Below are 22,289 nucleotides of genomic sequence, written 5' to 3'. Positions count from 1 at the left end.
TTTAACTTAGTACTTTCTAGCTGTGTGATCTTAGGCAAGCCACTTCATTTCTCTGAGCCTTAGTTTCCTCATCTGCAAAATGGGGATGACAAACAGGAGTCTGTCTCCGCTAGTGTTTGCTGGTTTAAATGAATTTATACTTAGAGTATTGGCACTTAGTAAACGCTACGTATACAGCATTTCTTAATCTTGGCACTGCGGATGTTCGGGACTGGATAATTCTTTGTTGTGAAGGGTCCGCCCTGTGCATTATAGGATGATTAGCTGCATTTCTGATCTCTACCCACTAGATATCAGTGGCACTCTGTCTCCTCCCATGCCCCCGCCCCCCCCCCTCAAGTGTAACAACCAAAAATGTCTCCAGACATTGCCAAGTGTCCCCCAGGAGGCCAAACTGCCCCCAGTTGAGAGTCATTGCTGCTGTGTACGTGTTAATCCGTTATTACCCGGTCTTCATGGGTCTTCTGGGAGATGGTGGAGTTGCCCCCGAGTTGGGTGCACAGAAGAAGGAGATGCATGTTGGAAGGTGTAGGCTAAATGGCGAAGACAACATCCACCTGAAAACTAGTTTCATGAGATTTTGGATATGTTTAAATATAGTTTTGCTGATTGGGAGCAGGAATGAATCATTTTTCACAAAACATTCTTTTTAAAGCAAATACTCTCAATAAAGAATGTTTTTGTGTTATTTTTACAGCTCAGAAGTTTCGTTTAAAGAATGTGAAATGATTTTATCCTCCGTGGAGGCCTAGAAAGGGAGCTCATTAAAAACCCAAATCATGAGCCCCTGAACCTTGAGACTTGATGGGCTGCGGTGCTCGGGAGCTGCCACGTGGCAGCTCAGAAACGCGTGCAGCTGCCCCATGCCTGGGGGGAGAGGGGGCACAAAGCTGGGTTTGCCGCTTCGAGCCTCACTGCTGGTGCCCAGCCAGCCAGGTGGGTCCTGCTGGTGCCAAGTCTGCTTACATCAACACCAGTGAGCATACCCTGAGGGGCCTCTGCCTCCCCAGGCACGGGGCCACCTGCATCCCGCCTCTCCCTGCCACTTCCTGAGGCGCAGGAGCAAGTGGGACAAGGATGGGGGCAGATAGGGCAGGCAGATCTCCAGAACCAACCTCAGACCCCCGTTCTGTCAGCCCCTGTACGTCTAGCTTACGTTGTCCCGTCTGTGGGAACTGGGAGCCGTCTGCAAAGGTAGGGCCTACACCCCTCCTTAAAATTCATCTCTGCCTGGCACCCTGCCCTTACTTGGGGCAATTATAGTTAACGAGATACTCTGCCTGCCTAATCCTAGAGAGAGACTGGTGTCACACATTGTGCCCAGTTTCTAACAATCCTGAGACAATGAAGAAAATTTGATGTTGTAAGTTGAGGGTAAAAAAAAATAATAATTAAAGATTATTTGCATATCTTTACTCTGGCCGTATAGGAAGAAAAGTAGTCAGACTGGTGTGACTATGTTTCTCTTCCCACTTCCTCACATACCTTTTCTCCCAAGTTTATCCTGCTGTGGTTATCTAGCTGGCTTTGGAGTGCTTTGGACAACTCCAGTCAAGAGGACCTATGTTTGTATCATGTCTTCGGCTGTCAGCCTGAGCTGTGTCGTCCTGTTGACAAATAGACTTTTCTAGAATATCCTCATGAGATTGCATTTCTCATATCTGAGATAAGCTACAAGAACAGACTCAAGGATCAGATGTTGACTGCTCAAAATTCTTGATGTAGGAACCAGGCAGGTGCAGTAGCACAGACAAAGGAATGCAACTGTGTGAATAACTTAAGTCACTTGTATCACAACCTTCCATTCATTCATTCCCTAGACAAGTACTGACCAAGTGGCGCTCATGAGCCAGGATAGAACAACGATGGGGCCATGTTTTGAGTGAGAGTGACTTAGGTTAAATGCAAAGAAAAACAGCAGCTCCCATAGTTCCCACAAATAGAATTAATTGGTGGAATTATTTTTTTCCTGGCGTTAAAAAATACATATGACAGCAACAGACAATGGCCTGCAATTGCTCATTCTTTGTGACAGACTCACCATTTTCTTGGCAGCATTGCCTCACATACACCGCCAACTCCATTGCCAGGCTGCTGTACGTGCACACTTCAGATGTGAGTGTATCCCCCCACACCGACACCATATGATTTTAGATGGATCATCACCTCAAAGGAGCCATGGGAACAGTTCATGGGGTACAGAGCTGGGAGCTTGTGCTTCCTCACAATCAGTTGGAGTGTCCTCTGCTTTCTGTCCAGGGAGGTCAGGAGTGGTCACCACCTCCTAGCTGTTCCCAAAAGATTGAGCTCTACTTTTCTACTACAGAAGAGAAAATCAAGTATTCACACTATCATTCTTTAAGGACTGTAATTAAAAAATTTTTATGGTAAAATGCACATAATTTAAAATTCCCCGTCATCACCATTTTTAAGTGTAAGGGCTTCCCTCGTAGCTCAGTTGGTAGAGAATCTGCCTGCAATGCAGGACATCCAGGTTCGATCCATGGGTTGGGAAGATCCCATGGAGAAGGAAATGGCAACCCACTCCAGTATTCTTGCCTGGAGAATGCCATGGACAGAGGAGCCTGGCAGGCTACAGTCCATGGGGTCATAAGAGTTGGACACGACTTAGCAACTAAACAGCCACCACCATCAGTAGTGTTAAGTACGTTCACATTGTTGCACAAAAGATTCTAGAACTTTCTCATCTTGCAAAACTGAAACTGTGTACTCATTTAGAGGGGCTTCCCTAGTAGCTCAGACAGTAACGAATCTGCCTGCAATGCAAGAGACCTGGGTTTGATCCCTGGGTTGGGAAGATTCCCCTGGAGAAGGGAATGGCAACCCACTCCAGTGTTCTTGTCTGGAGAATTCCATGGACAAAGGAGCCTGGCGGGCTACAGTCCATGGGGTCGCAAAGAGTCAGACATGACTGAGCGACGAACACTACTCGTATACTCCTTTAGACCACAGTTCCCCACCCCGCCCCCTGGTGGCCACCGTTCTGCTTTCTTTGCCCATGCATTTGATTCTTCGAGACCACATATGAGTGGAATCATACAGTATTTGTTCTCGTGTGACTGGCTTATCTCACTTAACATAAAATCCTCAAGGTTTGCCCATGCTGTGGCCTCTGTCAGAATAGCCTTCCTGTTTAAGGCTGAATAATATTCTATTGCATGTCTAGATCACATTTTTTTCATTCATTCATCTGTGGATGGACACTTGGGTTGCTTCTCCCAACCCAAAAAAGTGCACTATTTTAAACAGTGCTGCTTTGAATGTAATGTACAAGTATCTCTTGAGGACTTGGCTTTCAATCCTTTAGGCTGTATACTGAGAGGTGGGCTTGCTGGATCATATGATGATTCTACATTTAACCTTTCGAGGAACCATTATCCTGTTTTCCGTAAGGGCTGCACCATCTTACAATCCTGTCAACAGTGTACAAGGATTCCAATTTTTCCATGTTCTCACCAACACTTGTGATTCTCTGGGGTTTTGATGGTAGCCATTTTCATAGGTGTGAGGTATAATTTGTAATTTATTTGCTAGGGTAAGTCTAGTTTCATAGGAATGAAGAATGCAATACTCTCATAAAGTGATGGTGTCTATGAAAGAGATCCATGGACAGAAAGGTAACTTATGGACCTAAGAGACAGAGTCGCCCACGTAAAGCTCATCTCATCTGCCTTGAGACACGTGCCCTTGATCCTCTGTGTGTCTCCATTACTTGCTTGACTGCAAGCTTGTCCAGGGTGATGCGAGAGGTGTAAGTATCCCACTGACACTTCCAATTACTTCGCAGGGTGTGCAATGATGCTGGACATAGGTTAGCTGCTTAGTTATCAGTCCTTCTTCCACACGACCTGATAGAGTGCATTTCTGCACCAGTCCCCACAAAGAACACATCTCAGCCACCTGTGCTCCTCAGCTTGCCTGCCTTGCAAGAAGGCTTCAAGTTCCAACACAAACAGCCTCTTCACATCATCGTTCCTGTCCCCTAAGGCAGTCGGCTCCATCTCCCCACCCTCCTTGCCATTGTGTAGGTTTTCCCTTATCAGTACCCATCTTACCAAGTTACAATATTGACTTGCCTGTCTAGTTCCACAGCAGCACTCAGATGTCTTCAAATCTAGGCTTTCTTTGAAGACCCTCAGTAAGTATTTGTTGAGTCACTAAACGCACTCCAAATTAATAAGTGATCTCATTGTAAGTACTAAAAACATCTCTTAGGGGTGTGAGAGAACAGGGAGTTTGACTTCCAGGAGATGCAAGTTCAAAGCCAAGCCATTATAGCAATCCGGACTGATGGAGTCTATGGCTTATTTGCCTTTTCTCTACATTTTTCTTATTTCTCTCACACATTTTTAGTCTGCTTCCCCCTCAGGAGGTGACATCCTGGCCCTGAAAACACTGCCCTGTTTCCCAGGTCAGACAGAATGCTGTCTTCCAACTCTTGCCTGTCAGCACAAGTAGACCAGTATCCTTCTTAGACTATGCACATGCATTGCAAAAGAATACCCGAAATACAGCCCTCAGGGGTCTTGCCTCCATATATCTGTAACCTCGTTGCTCAGGTAATACAGGTGCCTGGATATGAAACTGCCCGAAGGTTCATGCAGACCCAACTTGGCACCCGTGTACTGAGAACCTCCCAGCATGGCGCTGGGCCCTGGGGTGACTGTAATGAGAAGCGTAGACCCACCCACACACTGCTGTCTGCCAAGTGCCAGGGGGTGTGGAGGTGGGAGTCTTCTTACATGGTGACAGCTGATGTGCTAACCTGATATAAAATGCAGCTATCCCCACTGGTAGTTCCCCCTCTGAAGCAGCACAGGACTTGTTCCTCACCTCCTGGAGTCAGCATGCCTTTGAGTTAAGATGGCAGTGCTCCTGGGGCACCCAGCTGCGATGCATACAGATGTAGCAGCCAACCCTTTCCACCTCCCGGCATTCCTGGGCCACTGCTTTGCATCCCCATTCCCTCGTGTGGTCTGGGAATGCTCCTGTGCTATTCTGTCCTGAAGTCCAGGCTCTGGGGGACATCCGACCAAGACCCCATGTTCAAGACTTCAGGGGGACCATTCTAATTGCTCTGTGCTGTTTTCTGGGGAAGCTCCAATTCTCTGGGAAAATGGCTCTTGTCAGAGCATAGAATCACCTATTAGCTGTTTCTAATGCTAGGCTGGTAGTATTTCAGTGTGCACACCTTTTCATCCTTGAAGAGGTATGCTGGCTACTTCTTTCATTCTCCTCTCACACCTTTCTTGACAAAACGGAACCCTTTGAATTCAGAAACCCTTTGAATGGGGCTCTGGAATCAGGGAAGAGAGATGGTGGGGACTGGCTGGTAAGAGGCTGCCGGGATGGCAGAGCCAGGTGAGGGCTCTGGGTCAGAGAACTGCTCATGGTAGGAAGGAGTGAGGAAGGACACAAGGCCTAGGTGCAGGGGACTCCCCGGCCAGGGAGGGCCAGGTGAGCGGCCAGCACGCCCTCCAGACATATGCCCCGAGGCCAGAACTGGTGACTCCCTTTCTTCTTTTCATGCCAGAATGGGCACCCCTGAGGCCTCAAGAGCTGGTGACTGTGGCTACATAGAGGCTGAGTTCTGCCTCAGGGGGCCTCCTTGGTCCTCAGAGGGAGGCCGGGTCTGAGGCTGGGCTCACATCCTGGGGCTGACGCCATCTGCATTGTTCCTGCAGGACCACTGCCTGGCGCCTGCCCCAGGCTTCAGAGTGGAGTGCAGGAGACACGGTTCCTCCTTCCAATGTGCAGAGGGGTGCTGGCTGCACTGACGGCACTCTAGCTTGTTCCTGAAAGTGTCAGTCACTCAGTCGTGTCTGACTCTTTGCAACCTCATTGACTGTAGCCCCTCAGACTCCTCTGTCCATGGGGATTCTCCAGGCAGGAATACCGGAGTGGGTTGCCATGCCCTTCTCCAGGGGATCTTCTCGACCCAGGGATCAAACCCGCATCTCCCACCTTGCAGGCAGATTCTTTACTGTCTGAGCTACCAGGGAAGCCCCCCAACTTTTCATATTTTTGCAGTGTTTATTTGGAGACTAAAAAGCAGAGCATGAAAAGAGTAGAAACACTATGGTGTTATTTAGCAATTCCAGGATACTCTGGAATTTAAGAGCTATCTTTGCTGTTTTTCATTAAAGGGCCCCTATCTTATTTTTTTAATTCAAGGAATTATACATTATAGTTTTAAAAAAATACACACAGAGAAAGAGATAAAAAGAAGGAAGGAGTGGGGAGAAGAGGAGGGAGGAAGAGAAATAACATGTATAAAGTCAGAAAATCTACACAGGACAGAAAAGTACAAATAGTTTATTTCGGGGAAAGAAATAAGCCACCTCTTTGAGCCTCAGGAACCCTGTGGGGCTCATCAAATGCAAATGCAAATGAGAGATGTGCTATTAAAAAAAAAAAAAAACTAGTAAAACTTGGTGAAGATCTGTCCTTTTCTGGTTAAATGATATGTTCTCCTTCCATGTTTTTCCCCCCTTTTCAAACTTTTATGGATACATTATAGCTTTCAGAAGGTTGAAATAAAAAATGACTTTCTTAATGTGTCTTTTTCCCCTCAGAAGGAATAAATAAGCCTGCCTTTTTCTCCCAAATTTTCCATCAGATGTGGCTTCAGCTCCTTCAGTAGGCGGCTACTTTCTCGTTTTCTGCTTTTTGCCTCTTTTAATGACGAGTGCACAAATGGTGACCTTATGGTATTGCTGGAAAAAAGAAAAAAGAGCAAAATAAACAATACTGTGCTCCCGGGAAGAGAGTGAGAGTTAATTAACGGTGGCGGTGGCTTTTGTTTCCTTAGCCTCTCTTGTAGGAAGAAAGAAAAATGGGAAAGTGGCTCCACTTGTATTTTGTTTGTTTGTTTTTCATTACTCCATTAATCTCCATAAACAAGGCATGTTTTTTAGTTACAGATCCACTAGAAAAAATGCATATGCTAAACCAGATGGGTGAAATTAACAGTCTCATTAAATGTATTTTTAGATAGCCGGTTTTACAATATCACCAGTGACATCAGAGCTTTGATTTTGTGCCACATTTGAAATGCAAACTTTAAAAAATGTGCAAAATGAGCAGTTTTCCTTTAGATGTATTATTATTTTATTATTATATCCACAAGAGCAGAAAACTGTCTAGATTCTTTTGTAGAGAAAGCACCGATTGGTAATGTTTGGGGGGAGTTAAGAATTTTAATAGGTAAAAGAAATAATGAAGGCTTTTCCACCTGCCTTCGTTTCAGTCTGCATTTTTTTTTTTTTCTGTGTGTGCACTTGCTGAGGATTTGAACTTTGTGAAGGTTCTCCCTCCTGATTGTTATTCTCCAGCAATCCGTGCTTCTGGGACAATCCTGCAAATGATTTCTGGGGTTCTGTGCCAGATGTCAGCAGGGCAAGTGTTTCATTTGGAGCTTCATTTAGTTTGGAGTCTCTTCTCTCCTTTGAGTCCCCAAAGCCCATGTCCGTGGGTACTCAGGCAAAACTCATCATCTTAGTTATGTGTTTGGCAAAGCAGGTAAGGCCAGAATGAATCGTTAACAAAATGGTAATATTGCTTTGCTCTGAGTGTGCACAAAGGGGCATTGGAGATGAGCATGTATTTAAAAGTAAATGTAAGAGCAAGTAGGGGTAGGGTTTATTTTGCAACTCCAGCTGAGTGCTGCAGTACACACTGAATCACTGCAGTAGGTTCTCCCACTGTCTAATGGTTGGACAGGATGGAATTCTCTCAGCTCTGCAGAGGGAAAATTCAAAAGAAGAGCCCCAGACTCCTGGTGGAAAAGGGGGTTATTATTCAGATCCATCCCAACAGATGAGCAGAGGAAAATGTTCAAGGACGTTCACTGGCATGTTGTTGGTTATAGCCAAACCACTGGAAGCAAACCAAGAGGCTAAAAATAGGAAACTGGTTGGAAGAACAGCACTGCTATAGACTGCAATACTATTAAAAGTTTAGGAAGAAGAATAAGCTTCTGACTGCTGTGGACAGGTATTTGTGGTATGCTGTTAATTTAAAAAGAAAGTTGACAGATAAGCATAGGGAAGTAGACTCAATATCTTGTAATAACCTATAATGGAAAAGAATCTGAACAAGAATATGTATGAGTCATTTTGTTCTACAGCTGATACTAACAGAATGTTAAACTAATTTCAATGAAAATATTCATAAGGGAAAAAAGTTGAGAGTTTGAATCTATAGGAGCTTTTCAGAAGGAAAATATGTATGTATATAGGCAGATAGATGTATAATGAATTATCTATGATGAGGAAAAGTCTAGAAGTACATACACCAAACTTTCAATAGTTTTCCTTCACAATTAAAGAACGATTGGGAAAGAGGGGACTTTTTATTTTATATAAACCTACATTGTTTGAGTCTTTTTTTTTTTTTAATAATAAGCAGCTATTTCTTTAGGAATTTAAAAAAAATACAGAAGGATGAGCAAAGTCCACTTGTTCAGTGAGGTGGTTCTTTCAGCACTTACCTCTTGGGATGGAGAGAGTAAAAGCAGATCCAAGGTGCTGCCTCTGAACAAGTTGAAGAGGGTGAGGGTGAGGAGTTTCAGGAGCCAGGAGATAGGACTACCTTAGTGCTGAGTGGAGGTGGAGGGCGGGTACCTTTCCCACAGTTTAGCAAGTGAAGGCACGTGCCTCCCTGACAGGGGCAGCCAACTGCCTATGTGCTCAAAGGGATAGGCACCAGCTCATAATCAATGGCGTGGGTCTCACAGTTTCATCCGTTGGATTCCGCTGGCTTCTGTGATGCCAAGGCAGAGGCATCAACCTCTGCCAATGGCCTGCCCTTCAGTCCAATCTCAAATCCTTCAGCAAGAGGTTTCCCACATTGGAAACTTATCTCTGTTCATGCCTTTTGTGAATTTTTTGTGAAAGTCGCTCAGTCGTGTCTGACTGTTTGCAACCCCATGGACTCTACAGTCCATGGAATTCTCCAGGCCAGAATACTGGAGTGGGTGGCCTTTCCCTTCTCCAGGGGATCTTCCCAACCCAGAGGTCAAACCCAGGTCTCCCGCATTACTTTGGTGGAGTGCTGATAGAATGAGTCTCTCGTTGCCTCCTGGAAGTTGTTAGTAACATTTTAATGTGGGATAGATTGAAGAAGATCAAAGAAAACTGTTGGACATAATTCTCAGGGGAGAAAATTTTCATTTTAAATAAGTTGACTGCATCTCTTTAAATGGAAGTAGTACCTGTGCAATCCTATGTGGCTTTTTGTAACACAGCATCCAGTAGATACACAGAGTAGAACTGTAAACATTCGCTAGCTGATTAATAAATGAGAGATGAATAATGTAGATAGACTTTAAGGGACTGTGACAGATTATAAGGCCTTATAACTTGCCCATTTGGACTTAATGTATCAATTTATGGGAGGATTAGGTGAAAGGAAGCGCCATAGCTTAAAGCGATTGTATAGAGAGATCTCTACCCACGGCAGTAAGGTACTTATTAAGATACCTGGTTGCCTATTATCAGGAAGAAGCTGAAGCGCAGTGAATAGGAATCTTTTCCTGTGACCTACCAAGCTGGATTCTAGGCTTGGCTCAGCCACTTGCCAGCTTTTGTAACTTTAGACAAGTTAGTTGACTTCTCCAGACTTCAGTCTCCTCATCTGAAAAATGAAGACCCTAATTAAGTACCTACCTCCTAAAATTGTTTGGCTTACATGACATAATTTGCATAAGGGATTCAACCCAGTATTGGGCATTTCATAAGCCTTCAATAAAAGTTGACATTCTTTTTGTTGTATTTAGAAACCCACAAGGAAAACCGGAGGCAAAAGATGATAAGAAGGCATCTCAAAATAAGGTTCTTGTGCTCAACTTTTTACAGCAGCACCTAGGATCTATTTCTGAGATAAAACACACTCTCCTTCAGAGTCTTAGAGGGGAAAAAAAATCTCTCTGGCAGTTTCGGTGGTCCTAACTTGGTGTGAGTTACACTGAGTAGATTATTCTCTTGAGGCATTCTCTCAGCTGTAGAAAGCACATCCTCTCCCCCAGGATACTAGGCTGTCATTTAGTGCCAAAGGAAAAGCTATTTACAGAATGACACCCTGGCATCCCCAACGGGTTTGATTTACTTCCCGGGAAGGTGGTATATTTCAAGGCACTGCAGGACCAGAAATATTAATAACTCAGGTGATTTAATTGGCTCTTCCCAATTCTTTTTAAAGCCATGTCGATCCCATGGTAGTTAATTGTGTGTGCTGTGAATTGTGTTATTTACAGTGCCGAGGAACCAAAATGAATCTGTATTAGACATCGGTGGGCGGATATTCGAGAAGGCTGTAAAGAGACTCTCCAGTGTTGATGGCCTTCACCAAATTAGCTCCATCGTCCCCTTTCTGATGGATGCCAGCTGCTGTGGATACCATAAAGCATCCTACTACCTCGCAGTCTTTTATGAAACTGGATTAACTGTACCTCGGGATCAGCTGCAGGTAGAGTATTTCATGCATCGCAGGAATATCCGTCACCTAGATTGTATTTGCAGGGTAAGGCTCTCGTGCCCCAGGTGGAACTGGACATGTTCATGCTCCCTGGAGTCTTTTAAAATCTTTACACTCAAGAAAAACAGCTTAGGGCTGTCTAAATACGGGATCCTCTGCTGGCAGTGAATGAAGAAGTGCACTTTATCCATTTCTGGACACAGCATGGGGATACGATTGATATACTCAGGAATAGTTTGTGCAGGGCTTATCAAAATCCTAGTCCTTCAAGAACAGGTGCCTCTTACCCAATTCTTGTAACTATTCTGGCTGTGGACCCATCATCCCATACGACTTTTTAGCTTAGTGGAATCATTTAGACCTCTAAGCAAAGAATTGTCACATTCAGCCTTCTACCATTAAACAGGAGAAGGAAATGGCAATCCACTCCAGTATTCTTGCCTGGAGAATTCCATGGACAGAGGAGCCTGGAGGGCTACAGTCTATGGGGTGACAAAGAGAGTTGGACACGACTGAGCGAACTGCACACCATTAAAACAAAAGTCATACTAGACTGTTTTGTTTATGGTGTTGAATCCAAATTTCATATGCAACTTGCTTAACATCTGGAATTGCACTTTTATAAGTGCTGCTAAATAATCCCTGATCACAGAGTTTTTGTATTTGCACCCAGGATTGTTTATCCTGGATTTGAAGACACTCAGACTGTTTAGACCCTCCCAGGTGGCTCCACGTTTCTTTCACTTGATTTCTTTATGTGCGTCTCTGGCTGTAGCAGCTCATGACTGATGGCGTGCTTTCCTAAGTCCCTGAGGCAGTTCCCATTGAGTGTATAGAGTAGAAGACTTGAGCCCTGTTTCTGCCACAAAACGACTGGTTGACCAAAGACATATGACTTCAACTTTCTGAGCCTCTATTTCCTTCACTCTGAAATGAGGTGGTTGGACCAGTCGATCTCTAAGGACCCTTCCCAACACTAACATTCTGAGAATGTGAAGTTGGAATGTGGCCCACCATTCAGATCATCGGGCACAGATGATGTAGCTGAAGTGATGTAGCCAGCATCCTTAGAACAGTTGGTGGATACACGAAGAGATGCTGTGAGATAAGTCAGGGGAAGACCCTGTCTTCACTGAGGGAAGAACAAAGGAATTTTCAGCTATTAGACTTTGAGGACAGATAATCACGAGAAAGCTCTTGTGACTTTTCTGAAATTTTTCATGTTTTTTGTTTTTTGGCCATGCAGTGTGGCACGCAGGATCTTAGTTCCCCAACCAGGGATAGAGCCCATGCACCCTGCTTTGGGAGTACAGAGTCTTAACTACTGGACCACCAAGGAAGTCCTATCTGAAGTTTTTCTTAAAAGGCGTATTAACTTCTTTCCAGAATGACTAAGCTCATATTATAGGGGTGGGTCCAGATGACCTTTCTGTGTTAGAATTTTACCACCCTTTTCTGTAATCTTGTGAACACTGTCCGTTTCTTTCTAACAGGGCATGTTGTATAGTTTGGTTGGAGGCCAGGGCAGTGAAAGGCTGTCTTCGATGAATCTTGGGTACAAGCATTACCAGGGTATTGATAACTACCCCCTGGACTGGGAGTTGTCCTATGCCTACTACAGCAATATCGCCACCAAGACACCCCTTGACCAGCACACGCTCCAAGGAGATCAGGTACAAGAGAGGAATGGGTGGGAGTGGTTATGGCCCTGCCTACTAGGGCTTCCTGAACAATTTTACAAAGTGTCTGCCTCTGTGGCTGGTTTATTCACTGGCCTTCAGAGTGCAAGCATAATCCCATGCAAAGAGAAGCCCTCTCATAATCTCCAATTCATATTTCCTCACTGTGCTCTCAGGCTGAATGCAGCGACCATCCTACATCTGTGCATGAGGAGCTTTTCATGAGTGGGAAGACTGGTAAGGGGAGGGGAGATACAGCCCTGGACAGGCTCTGATTTTGAAAACCATGTATACCAGAAACAGAGACATTTTGTCTTTGTTCCAAAAGCATGTGACTTGGAAGGATCTGGAGATGTCAGGGGAGATTGAGTCAAATTAAGCAGGGGCAGTAAGCCAAGGGCTGCTATCAACACGTCACAAGCAGCAGGGTTGCAGAGTCTACATATAAGAGAGTTCCATCCCTCCCTATGTTCCTGCTGCCCAGCGCCTCGAGAAGCGTCTGCCCATCACATGAGCCACAGGGCTCCAGGTGACTGACAGCAGGCAATCCATCCTGGATTAAGGACTGGATGAGGGGCACTGACTCCAGCCTCTCATTTTGCAGGCTCACGTATCTTTTTGACTCATTAGGCAAAGAAATCAGTGGCTAATATCTGCCTTCAAAACATGATGCGTTACACTGGACCAACTGATGGTTTGTTTCAGGAACTGTGAATAAAAGTCTGGAGGTAAAGGTGATGCGTGCATGCACTGTCTATTCAGTTGTGTCCGATTCTTTGCGACCTTATGGACTATAGCCCGCCAAGCTTCTCTGTCCATGGGATTCTTCAGGCAAGAGTATTGCAGTGGGTTGCCATGCCCTCCTCCAGGGGATCTTCTAGACCCAGGGATCAAACCCATATCTCTTTACATCTCCTGCATTGGCAGACAGGTTCTTTACCACTGGTGCCACCAGGGAAGCCCAAGTAAAGGTGACAGTGTAAGAATAAAAAGAAAGCTGCCTTTAGATGATGTAGATTTGCATCCAGCAGGAGTAGATTGTGACGTGGCTGGCCTCTCGGCTTGTATTTTTCATAGCACTTCAGCTAGTTAAGTTGAGAAATGCAAGTAGACTGTACCAGGGGTTGACAATGTTTTTCTGTATAAGGCCAGATAGTAAATATTTTAAGCTCTGATTTTATAGTCACTGTTTCAGCTACTCAGCTTCTGCCAAAGATAGTATATAAACCACTGGGGTGCCTGGGTTTGTGCAACCAGGGACAGGAGGTTGCTGCATGATCAGATCTGGCTCTGGTTGAAGCCATAAGCTCTTGATTTTCACCTTATGCTTGGTGAGCCTGGGAGATGGGTCAGGCTCGTGGAATCTTAGACAGAGCAGGCTAACTGGGAACCAGACCACTTACTGTTCCCTGTGCTGCTCCTGCATTACATTTAGAAACCCCCAGTGCAGGAAATGTGTGCTTTGATGATTGGGAATGAATGGTTTCTGGAAAAGAAACCTACAGTGGCCACTGTAGAGTTATGAAATAAATGACTCAGAGATACATGCTGTCAGTGAACATTAAACATGAATCAAGCTATGAAGTACCCAAAGGCTGTCTGTATAGACATTCTAATTCCTTTAGAAGATAATGATTTCTCCTGAATAAACTTGTATTCTCTCCGCATACATAGGCTATGGGCAAAATTTGACCTCAGTTTGACAGGAATTTTTAAGTTTATTCATTTATAAAGTTTTTAAAGAATTATTCTGGAAACACATTCATAAAAAAATCAGACCACCAAATAATATTGTTATTGTTCTGCTAAGCTTGAATGTGTTAATAATGTCCTGTACATATATACTTTTAGGAATTCTAATGCAGCATAAATGAGCAAGGGGAGATGGTATGTTGCTAACAAGCTCCTTTTCTTTTGAAGATTTGGCCCATGAAGTGTTATGATTATGAAAGAAAATGTTTAATTGGTCAGAACCAGAGAAGATGAATAGAGAAGATCCATCTTGCAGCTGGAAAGTCGTGTGATTAAGAATCACAGATACGAATTATACAGTTAGTTGTATCATAGCTCATTTTCTTCAGAGTGTGTAATTAATGGCTTCTTGAGAATTTTAGCAGGTGTCATACGTCGATTTAAATATCCTTTTGTTGAGAGATCTATTAATTCACCGGCAGCACATAACAAGGGGCTTCTCAGGTGGCACGGTGGTAAAGGATCCTCCTGCTGATGCAGGAGACACAAGAGACAAGGGTTCAATCCCTGGGTCGGGAAGATCCCCTGGAGAAGGAGATGGCAACCCACTCCAGGATCCTTGCCTGGAAAACTCCGTGGACAGAGGGGCCTGGCAGGCCACAGTCCATGGGGCCACAGAGAGTCAGACATGACCAAGCACACCCACACACAGCACATAAAAAATGAAGAGATCTGGAAAGCCAGACCTCTAATTAACAAACCAAAGACCCATCAGTAACTTCTGTCTGGATTTTTGTTTCATTTTTTATGTAACTTGTGGTTCCCATCACTTCTATGTTAGTAACCTTGCTTCATGTCACTTTTATATGATTTAGAGGGATTCTACTTCAGGTCAAAGAGAAAGAAGATACTAGTTGTTTTTTGGTTTGTTTTTGTGGCTTAATCACAAATGAGTTCCTATCATCCTTTTCGCCCTTCAGAATTTGCTCTTCTGAAAGGTTTGGTCCTCAGTCTTTTGTGTCTACACCTTCTAGAGGGCCAGGGGTCTCACACATCCCTCCCTCCACATACTGACGACACAGAAATCTGACTCTCAGGCTGAGCTCTTTCTTACAAACCCCCATCTGCAAAAATAACATATCACAAAGGCAACACACCCTTTCCTCCTCTCTATTCCCCCAAACTCCTCAACCCGTGACACCCCTGTCCATGCCAGGAACTGGGGAGTCATCTTCAATCCCCCCATCATCCTAGCTGGGGTTATAATCCCCCCATCATCCTAGCTGGGGTTATAATCCCCAGCAGGTTTACACGCCAACTTCTCTCTGCTCCCACTCCTATCCAATATACAGCCACAGCCTACAACTGTCCTTTACATCTCTCTGCTGAGTGACTATGATGGCCTCCTCTTATGGACTGAGTATGGCTTGAATTGACCCCTAAGTCCATAGCTTGAAGCCCTCCCCACCAGTACCTCAGAACAGGGCCCTACATTAAGGAGACAGAACCTTTGAAGAGAGGAATACGTTCAACCATGAGGTGACCCTCATCCAGCATGACTGGTATCCTAATAAGAAGAGGAGGTTAAGATGAAACAGAGGGATGACCATGTGACGACACAAGTTAAGGAAAAGGGGCCTCAGAAGGAACTAAACCAGGACTTCACTGGCAGACTCTGAGCTTCCAATGCAGAGGGCACAGGTCTGATCCCTGGTCTGGGAACTAAGATCCCAAATGCCACGTGGCCAAAACAAACAAAAGAACTAAACCTGCCAGCCTCTTGATCTTGGACTTCCAGCCTCCAGAAGCATGAGGAAGTTAATTTCTGTGTTTTAAGCCGTGTCATCTGTGGCTTTTTGTTACGACAGCAGTTCTAGCAAATAAATGTACCCCCTAACTGGCCTTTCTGTCACCAGTTTTATCCCTTTCCATGTTCTTCCCATGGAGGCCAGAGGGGGCTGACAACAGGGGAAGTTCTCAACCTGGCTGCACCTCAAAGTCTCACGGGGGATCAGAGAACACCTCTGTGCTGGCTCCACCCCATAGTCTCATCAAATTGACAGGGTGGGGTCCAGGCGTATAGTTTGGGTATATATGTCTATGCACATGTGTATATTTAAAACTCCTTCAGATGGTAGTAACATGTAGTCAGTGCTGAGAAATACTGATCCGGAAGCACCAAGTCCAGCTCATCACTTGGCATAGGAGTCATTCCTTGATCAGGTTTCTCTCTGCTTCTCCAGTCTCAGCTCTCAGCAGTCCCTGCTTGGCCTGCCCACTCTGGAGATGCCAAGCTTTTGGTCACATCAGGCTGTCCATATCTCCTGACCCTGCCGGGTTTCCTCTGCCTGGCTTGCTTTCTCTATGCCCACCCCTCCTTTTCCCGTCTGCTGACCCTTCTTCCTCCTGGAACACTGGGCTCAGACATTACCTTCTCCTTGGATGTCCCCTTTGCCATGCACCTGGGCACCCAGGCACATCCATGCCCTCGCTCAATGATGGGTGCTGTGTACAGGATCTGAGGACTTGCTGCACCAGTAGACTGGGAGCCCCCCAAGACAAACACTTTGTCTGTTCACGTTGGTGATCCCAATGCCCAGCACTGTGCTTGAAATTTAGGTGGCGCTCCCTGTTGACTGACAGGATAGAATGCAGAGCAACCAGAAATGGACACAAAGTGACCACAGTGTTTTGTTGACTCTCTGGTACTTTTTCATGTGACCAGTGATCATTGTCGACAGCAAGCACCTAGGCACTTGGCTTTCAACTCTGCCTTCCTTGCAGTCAACACCCCTTACCCTTTTTGGGGAATCTTGGGTACTTGCTTCTGTGTCTACATCTTTACACTTGATATTCTTCCATTCTTACTTTAAAAATCCCTAAAATGTTAAATTTCAACAAAGAAAACTTAGATCCCCACATTGGGAGCCAAACATTGTAGCTGATTTTAAACACCCTAAAATCTGGGTTCCTCACAGTGACTCCTCCAGACCTGAAGGAAGTGGTGGTTTGGGTGTAGACTCAAATTGCCCTGCTGCTGAGTTCCCGGGAGTGCTGGCTGAGCCATTCTATTTCACGACTTCAGAGAACGTAGATGCGCTGGGAAATGGGGGGCCACTAACAGCATTTGCTCCCCAGGTTCAAAGTCCACTAAGTCCTTCACCCTCCTTACCCCTCCCTGCTCTCCGCTCTGTCCTGCCTGTCCTGTGATTGATAGCAGACAGCTGGCATGATGTAGCCTGAAAGTGAGCAAAGAGAAAGGTAGCAAAGCGTATGAAGAGTCTAGGGACAGTGTGGAGACTTCTCTGATGCTGGGTCCAGGGACGTCTGAGGATTGCAGAGTCTCTGGACACCAGACCTCCTCTCACCTGGTCAGCAGGTCTTAACCCTGCAGTATAGGCTATGAACTGCTCATCCTAGAGACCTTGATTTTATAACAGCACAAAAAGAACCCTTCCCCCCTCAGAATCCACAGAAGATCCCAGAACTGGTCAGTCTGGGACTCTGGACTCCTGCCAGCATCTCCCCAGCTCTGCCCCTAACCCTCACCCCCACCGGTCTTTCTCCACACCATAGCTTCATCCAGGATTGGTCACTTTCCCATCTGAAGCATCATTCCTTGTTCTCAAAAGGTTTGATGGATGAACAATCCGACACTGCTCCCTTTTAGGGATTGTTCCTTCATCACATGTCTTTGTAGATGGTTGACTTTCACAGAAGGCCTGGGTGTGTGGCTCTGACTGGTGCTGGTTGCCACTGTGGGGACCCCAGAGTTGTAAAGATGCAACCACCAGCCTGGGTGTGGCAGGCAATTGTGGTGTAGCTTCAAGGCCAGTTTGTCTGGATTCAGGTCCCAGGTCTGCTGTTCACAGGGTGTGAAATCTTGGATAACTTCACTCGCTTCTCTGTCTCTGCACAGTTTTTCACTAGTAAAGACTGCCATGACACTCTTCACCTCACAGAGTTGATAGCATGAATAAATTAATCCATCTGATGTATGCTGAGTGGAGCCCAACACACAACATGATGCTCTCAGATGTTTCCAGCCCTGACACTTCCTCCTCAGATCTGTCCCTTCCATCTTCAAAAGCATCAAACTCTCAGAAATTCATCCCCACAATGTAAGGCTCTGAGCTGTGCAAAACAGCAAACACCAACAGGAGGGCTAATATTCTAAACTGCTGTCAGCCTTTTACAAGGTATAATGAGTTCAGGACCTAAAACATGAGTTACATTCTGGAGAGCTTCCCATATGCCAGACGCTCTGCTAAGATCTTCACAAACAATCTCTTTCAATCCTCCTGCAACTTTGTGAGGTCAGTACAGGTATTGTTCCCATTTTACAAATGGGGCAACCAAGACTCGGAGAAGCCAAAGAACTTGCCCAAAGTCAAACAACAAGCAAGTGGTAGAGGCTAGATTTGAACCTGAGTGTTTGTAACTCTTTTGCACTATTAAAAATAAGGGCTAGTAGGTAGAGTGCTTTTGATATAGCAGATACCATGCTACACTTCATTTTTATCAATGCAGAAGCTAAGACTCAGATAAATAAAGTCAGTGGCCCAAGGCCTATAGGTAGTTAGTGGCGAGTCAGAATTCATATCCCCTGGGGGTGATGTGAAAGATCTGATGTCACCACCATGACACTATTAGATGGAATTCGTTATGTATAAGGGGAGACGATGAACCAGCCCCCCATCTGCTTTCTCCCAGATGCATAAGTCCTTCGCAGGGTGGTGAGGGTGGGTGAGGACTATCTCACAGCCAGCTGTCCTGGGTCTGATTCATTAGTTTGAAGAACTTAGGTAAGTTGCTTAACCGTTCTGGGCCTCATTTTCCACATATGTGAAATGGGGATATTGATAGGGACTGTCTTATGAGGTTGCAAAGATTCACTGAGTCAATCTGGACCAAGCACTTGGTCCGCACACACAGTCCTTGTTGGTGATTATGGTATGTTATCCCTGCCAGAGAGTGGCAGAAGCACCTAAGAGTATAAATTCTTGCAGCACAGCAACTCTGTCTTCATTGCTATGTCTTTCATTCAAGTATCATGACAAAGTTAAGAAGGAAAAAGCAAAATAGGAAAAAGCAAAATAAGGAAAAGAAGAAAATCAATCCCAAATCAAATACCCAACTCCCTAGTTGACCAAAAAAATCCTTATAGCTGAGAATTATATTATTTGAGCTGCCTGAGCTTCTGCCCGATTCCAGGCTCATCGCAGATGACAGAGTATCCCCTGGAGTCTGAGCTGAAGCTCCTACTTATTGGCCTTGCAGTTAGCGAAGAATGAGAGAGAGACCAGTGCCCAGACAGGATTCCAGGGCCTTCCCGCTAGAGGGCGACATTGTTGGGGAGCCTATCAGAGCCTGTCTTTGGAGACAGGTCAACCTGGCTTCCAAGGTCTGCTCTACAACATGACCATGAGCTCACAGTTTTACCCTGTGAGCCTCAGTTCTTTGCCTATCAATTGAGGGCAGTGATATTTGGGTCTCAGTCCTGCAATGAGGATTAAGTGAAAAAAATGTTTGTTAAACACCCTGCACATGGTTTCAATCAAAGGTGGCAGCATCATTATTCTACTTATTGCTATTTTCTGGGTGCTGTGCCAAGGTTAGACATCCAACAGGAATTGATACCTGTTGTGTTCTGAGTCCTAGCTCTGTCTCCAAGTCTGCCCTCTACTGCCGCTAAGAGGGACCTCTGGTTGCGTGTGGCCCCGGTGGATGATGGGGCTGCAGGCTAGAGCTTGTGAATCTGAGTCCTTTCCTCTCTCTCTCTTTTTAATTTTATATTGGAGTATAGTTGATTAACAATGTTGTGATAGTTTCAGGTGAACAGCAAAGGGACTCAGCCATACATAAACATGTACCCATTCCCCTCCAAACTCCCCTCCCATCCAGGCTGCGACATAACACTGAGCAGAGTTCTCTGTGCTATACAGTAGGGCCTTGTTGGTTATCCATTTTAAATACAGCAGTGTGTACACGTCTAAGTCCTTCCTTCGCTGACAAACAGAGGATCAGAAGGGAAATCAGGCTGAGCTTTTTGTTCTCTAAAGCTTCTTTCTCCCAGCCTCATCCAGAACCAATTTTTTCACCATCTGCTTGTGGCCTTGAAGCCCTTCCCAGGCCCTCTGGCACTAGATAGAATTCATCATGTATTAAATATAAGGGGAGACTGTGAAACAACAAGACAGTTTTTTGGATAAAGAGCCAAAATTTATACATAAAATGAGCCTTATTTTCTTCAAAGGAGGCAGATACCTGGGAGGCTGTTTGCAAATTTGAGGCATTTTGTGAACTTTCCCCTTGGGTTCCTCCTTGGAACCTCTGGTTCATCCTTGTGCATATACTCAAAAAGTTAATATGCCCTTCTCTTTTGAGAGCAGATTTCATTTTTGGAAATAGCCAAAAGATATTGGAGGCTGAGCCTGCTAAATAAAAAGGGTTAGTCATGCAGGATAATAATAAAGCATAATAATAAGATTATACTTAGAATTTATTGATTTACCTTTTTTGATGCCTTGTATAATCTGGCCCTAAAACTGATGGCACAGAGGGGGACTTCTGAACTAGCTTGAGCAAAGGAAGAGAAAGCAGAGTAAGCTTCAGCTTCCCAAGGCAAATGCTTTGACAGGAACAAAAATGCCCATTTAGATGCAAGGCGTGTGATCGACTCATTTAAAAAGAATGTGGTCTTATGGCATTGTGGACACACCTCATATTTCCATTATTTGTGAGTTTTTACTTGAATAATTGCTGGTTTAAGAATAATGGCATGTCTTTTGCATGCCCAAATTATTTGGATATTTTCATTCTCCCTTCTCCCCTTCCTTTCTTCCTCTCACCCTCCCTGCCTTCTTATATTCCTTCCTTCCATTTTAGGCATATGTTGAAACAATTAGACTAAAAGATGATGAAATACTCAAGGTACAAACCAAAGAAGATGGAGATGTCTTTATGTGGCTGAAGCATGAAGCTACTCGAGGCAATGCGGCAGCTCAGGTAACGATGTGGTCCACTGTCTTGGAAACTGTCTCAGCCCTGATGGACCAGGATACGCTGTGATAACAAGATATCCCAATCCTAGTGACTTAACACAGCACCAGTGTATTGCTGTTCACACTACTGGGGATGCTGGCAGGGGCTGTGCTCTCATAGTTCTTTAGGAGCCCACGCTAACAGAGGTGTCACCAAAATGTGCTTCCAAAGCTCTTGCCTCAGGGCCACCTGTGACATGTCACAGCTGGCTCCTAACACTTCTGCTCAGATGGGGCACTTCTCACATTTCACCGGCCAGAGCAAGTCAGTTGGTCATTCTTTTTAAATAATTTGATTTACGTATTTATTTCTGGTTCTGCCGGGTCTTTGTTGCTGCATGGGCTTTTCTCTAGTTGCCGAGAGTGAGGGCTCCTCTCCAGTTGCGGTGTGCGGGCTTCTTGTTGCCGTGGCTTCTCTTGTTGCAGAGCGTGGGCTCTACGCGGGCCTCAGTAGTTGTGGTGCAGGGGCTTTGTCACTTCATGGCATGTGGGGTCTTACTGGGTCAGGGGTCGAACCTGTGTCTCCTGCATTGGCAGGCAGATTCTTTACCACTGAGCCACCAGGGAAGCGCAGTTGGTTACTTTTGACATTGAGTGTTGTCAGACCTGCACCCATTGGAGAGAGAGTCACAGGATTTATGATCAGTCCCAAGACTCCATCAGACATTCTAGTGCATCAGATATATAGATATAATGATATAAATCATTTATATAGGGCGGTTCTTCAGGGTCTTTGTTTACCTTTGGCCAATTATCTGGTTTCTTTTTTCATACTTGAACTACCCTAGGACCCTCCCCTCTGTGTGTGACTGTTTCCAAGATGGATTGAGGCCTATGGGGTGGCCTTGGCATCACATGTTATGGGGTGGTGCCTCCTCCTTTTGATCCCCAAGGAGCTTTCTGCACATGTGCAGTGTCTCTCTTACCCTAAGAATGGAAAATATATGACCTAGTGATCCTTTACTCAAACAGGGGTTAGCCCCTCTCTTCCTGCCTTGTCTGTTCTCTTAAGGTGTCCTCAGGAGACAAAGCCTGGCTATTTACCTTGTTTCTGTTGTTAGTTCTGTTTCAGTATGCAGACAGGAGGCTGATTGTAAATATCTAACCAGGAGCCCACCTACCTCCTGTCTCAGGAAATGCAAACAGGAGGCCAGCTGTAAATGCCTAGCCTGGAGCCCATCTATCTCCTGCCTCATAGGGAGATGCCCTGACTGCCACAGATGTGCACAGGCGTGCATGCCTTACACTGGGCCCAGAAGACAGTCAATGACTCCCAAAGGGGAGGGCATTTCAAGAGAGGAGACAGTATGGTTGCTGATCCATCAGCTCTGACCTGGGTATAGTACATTCATTCACATACACACACCCACATCCCCCT

The 22,289-nt window shown here is 45.2% G+C and overlaps 1 protein-coding gene across 1 annotated transcript in view; it reads left to right on the top strand.

The window, feature by feature from the left end:
- SEL1L3 (SEL1L family member 3) overlaps positions 1 to 22,289 on the top strand; it is a 108,239-nt gene that overhangs the window by 49,163 nt on the left and 36,787 nt on the right. The window contains exons 10-12 of the mRNA XM_070372233.1: positions 10,277 to 10,488; positions 11,991 to 12,170; positions 20,757 to 20,876. Of these exons, the coding sequence (XP_070228334.1) occupies positions 10,277 to 10,488; positions 11,991 to 12,170; positions 20,757 to 20,876 (512 nt within the window). The remainder of the gene's footprint in view (positions 1 to 10,276; positions 10,489 to 11,990; positions 12,171 to 20,756; positions 20,877 to 22,289) is intronic.

The sequence above is a fragment of the Bos mutus genome, chromosome 6 (assembly GCF_027580195.1).
Source record: "Bos mutus isolate GX-2022 chromosome 6, NWIPB_WYAK_1.1, whole genome shotgun sequence".
Taxonomy (NCBI): domain Eukaryota; kingdom Metazoa; phylum Chordata; class Mammalia; order Artiodactyla; family Bovidae; genus Bos; species Bos mutus.
The sequence above is the reverse complement of the archived record's forward strand: the minus strand, read 5'-3'. Positions and strand labels throughout refer to the sequence as shown.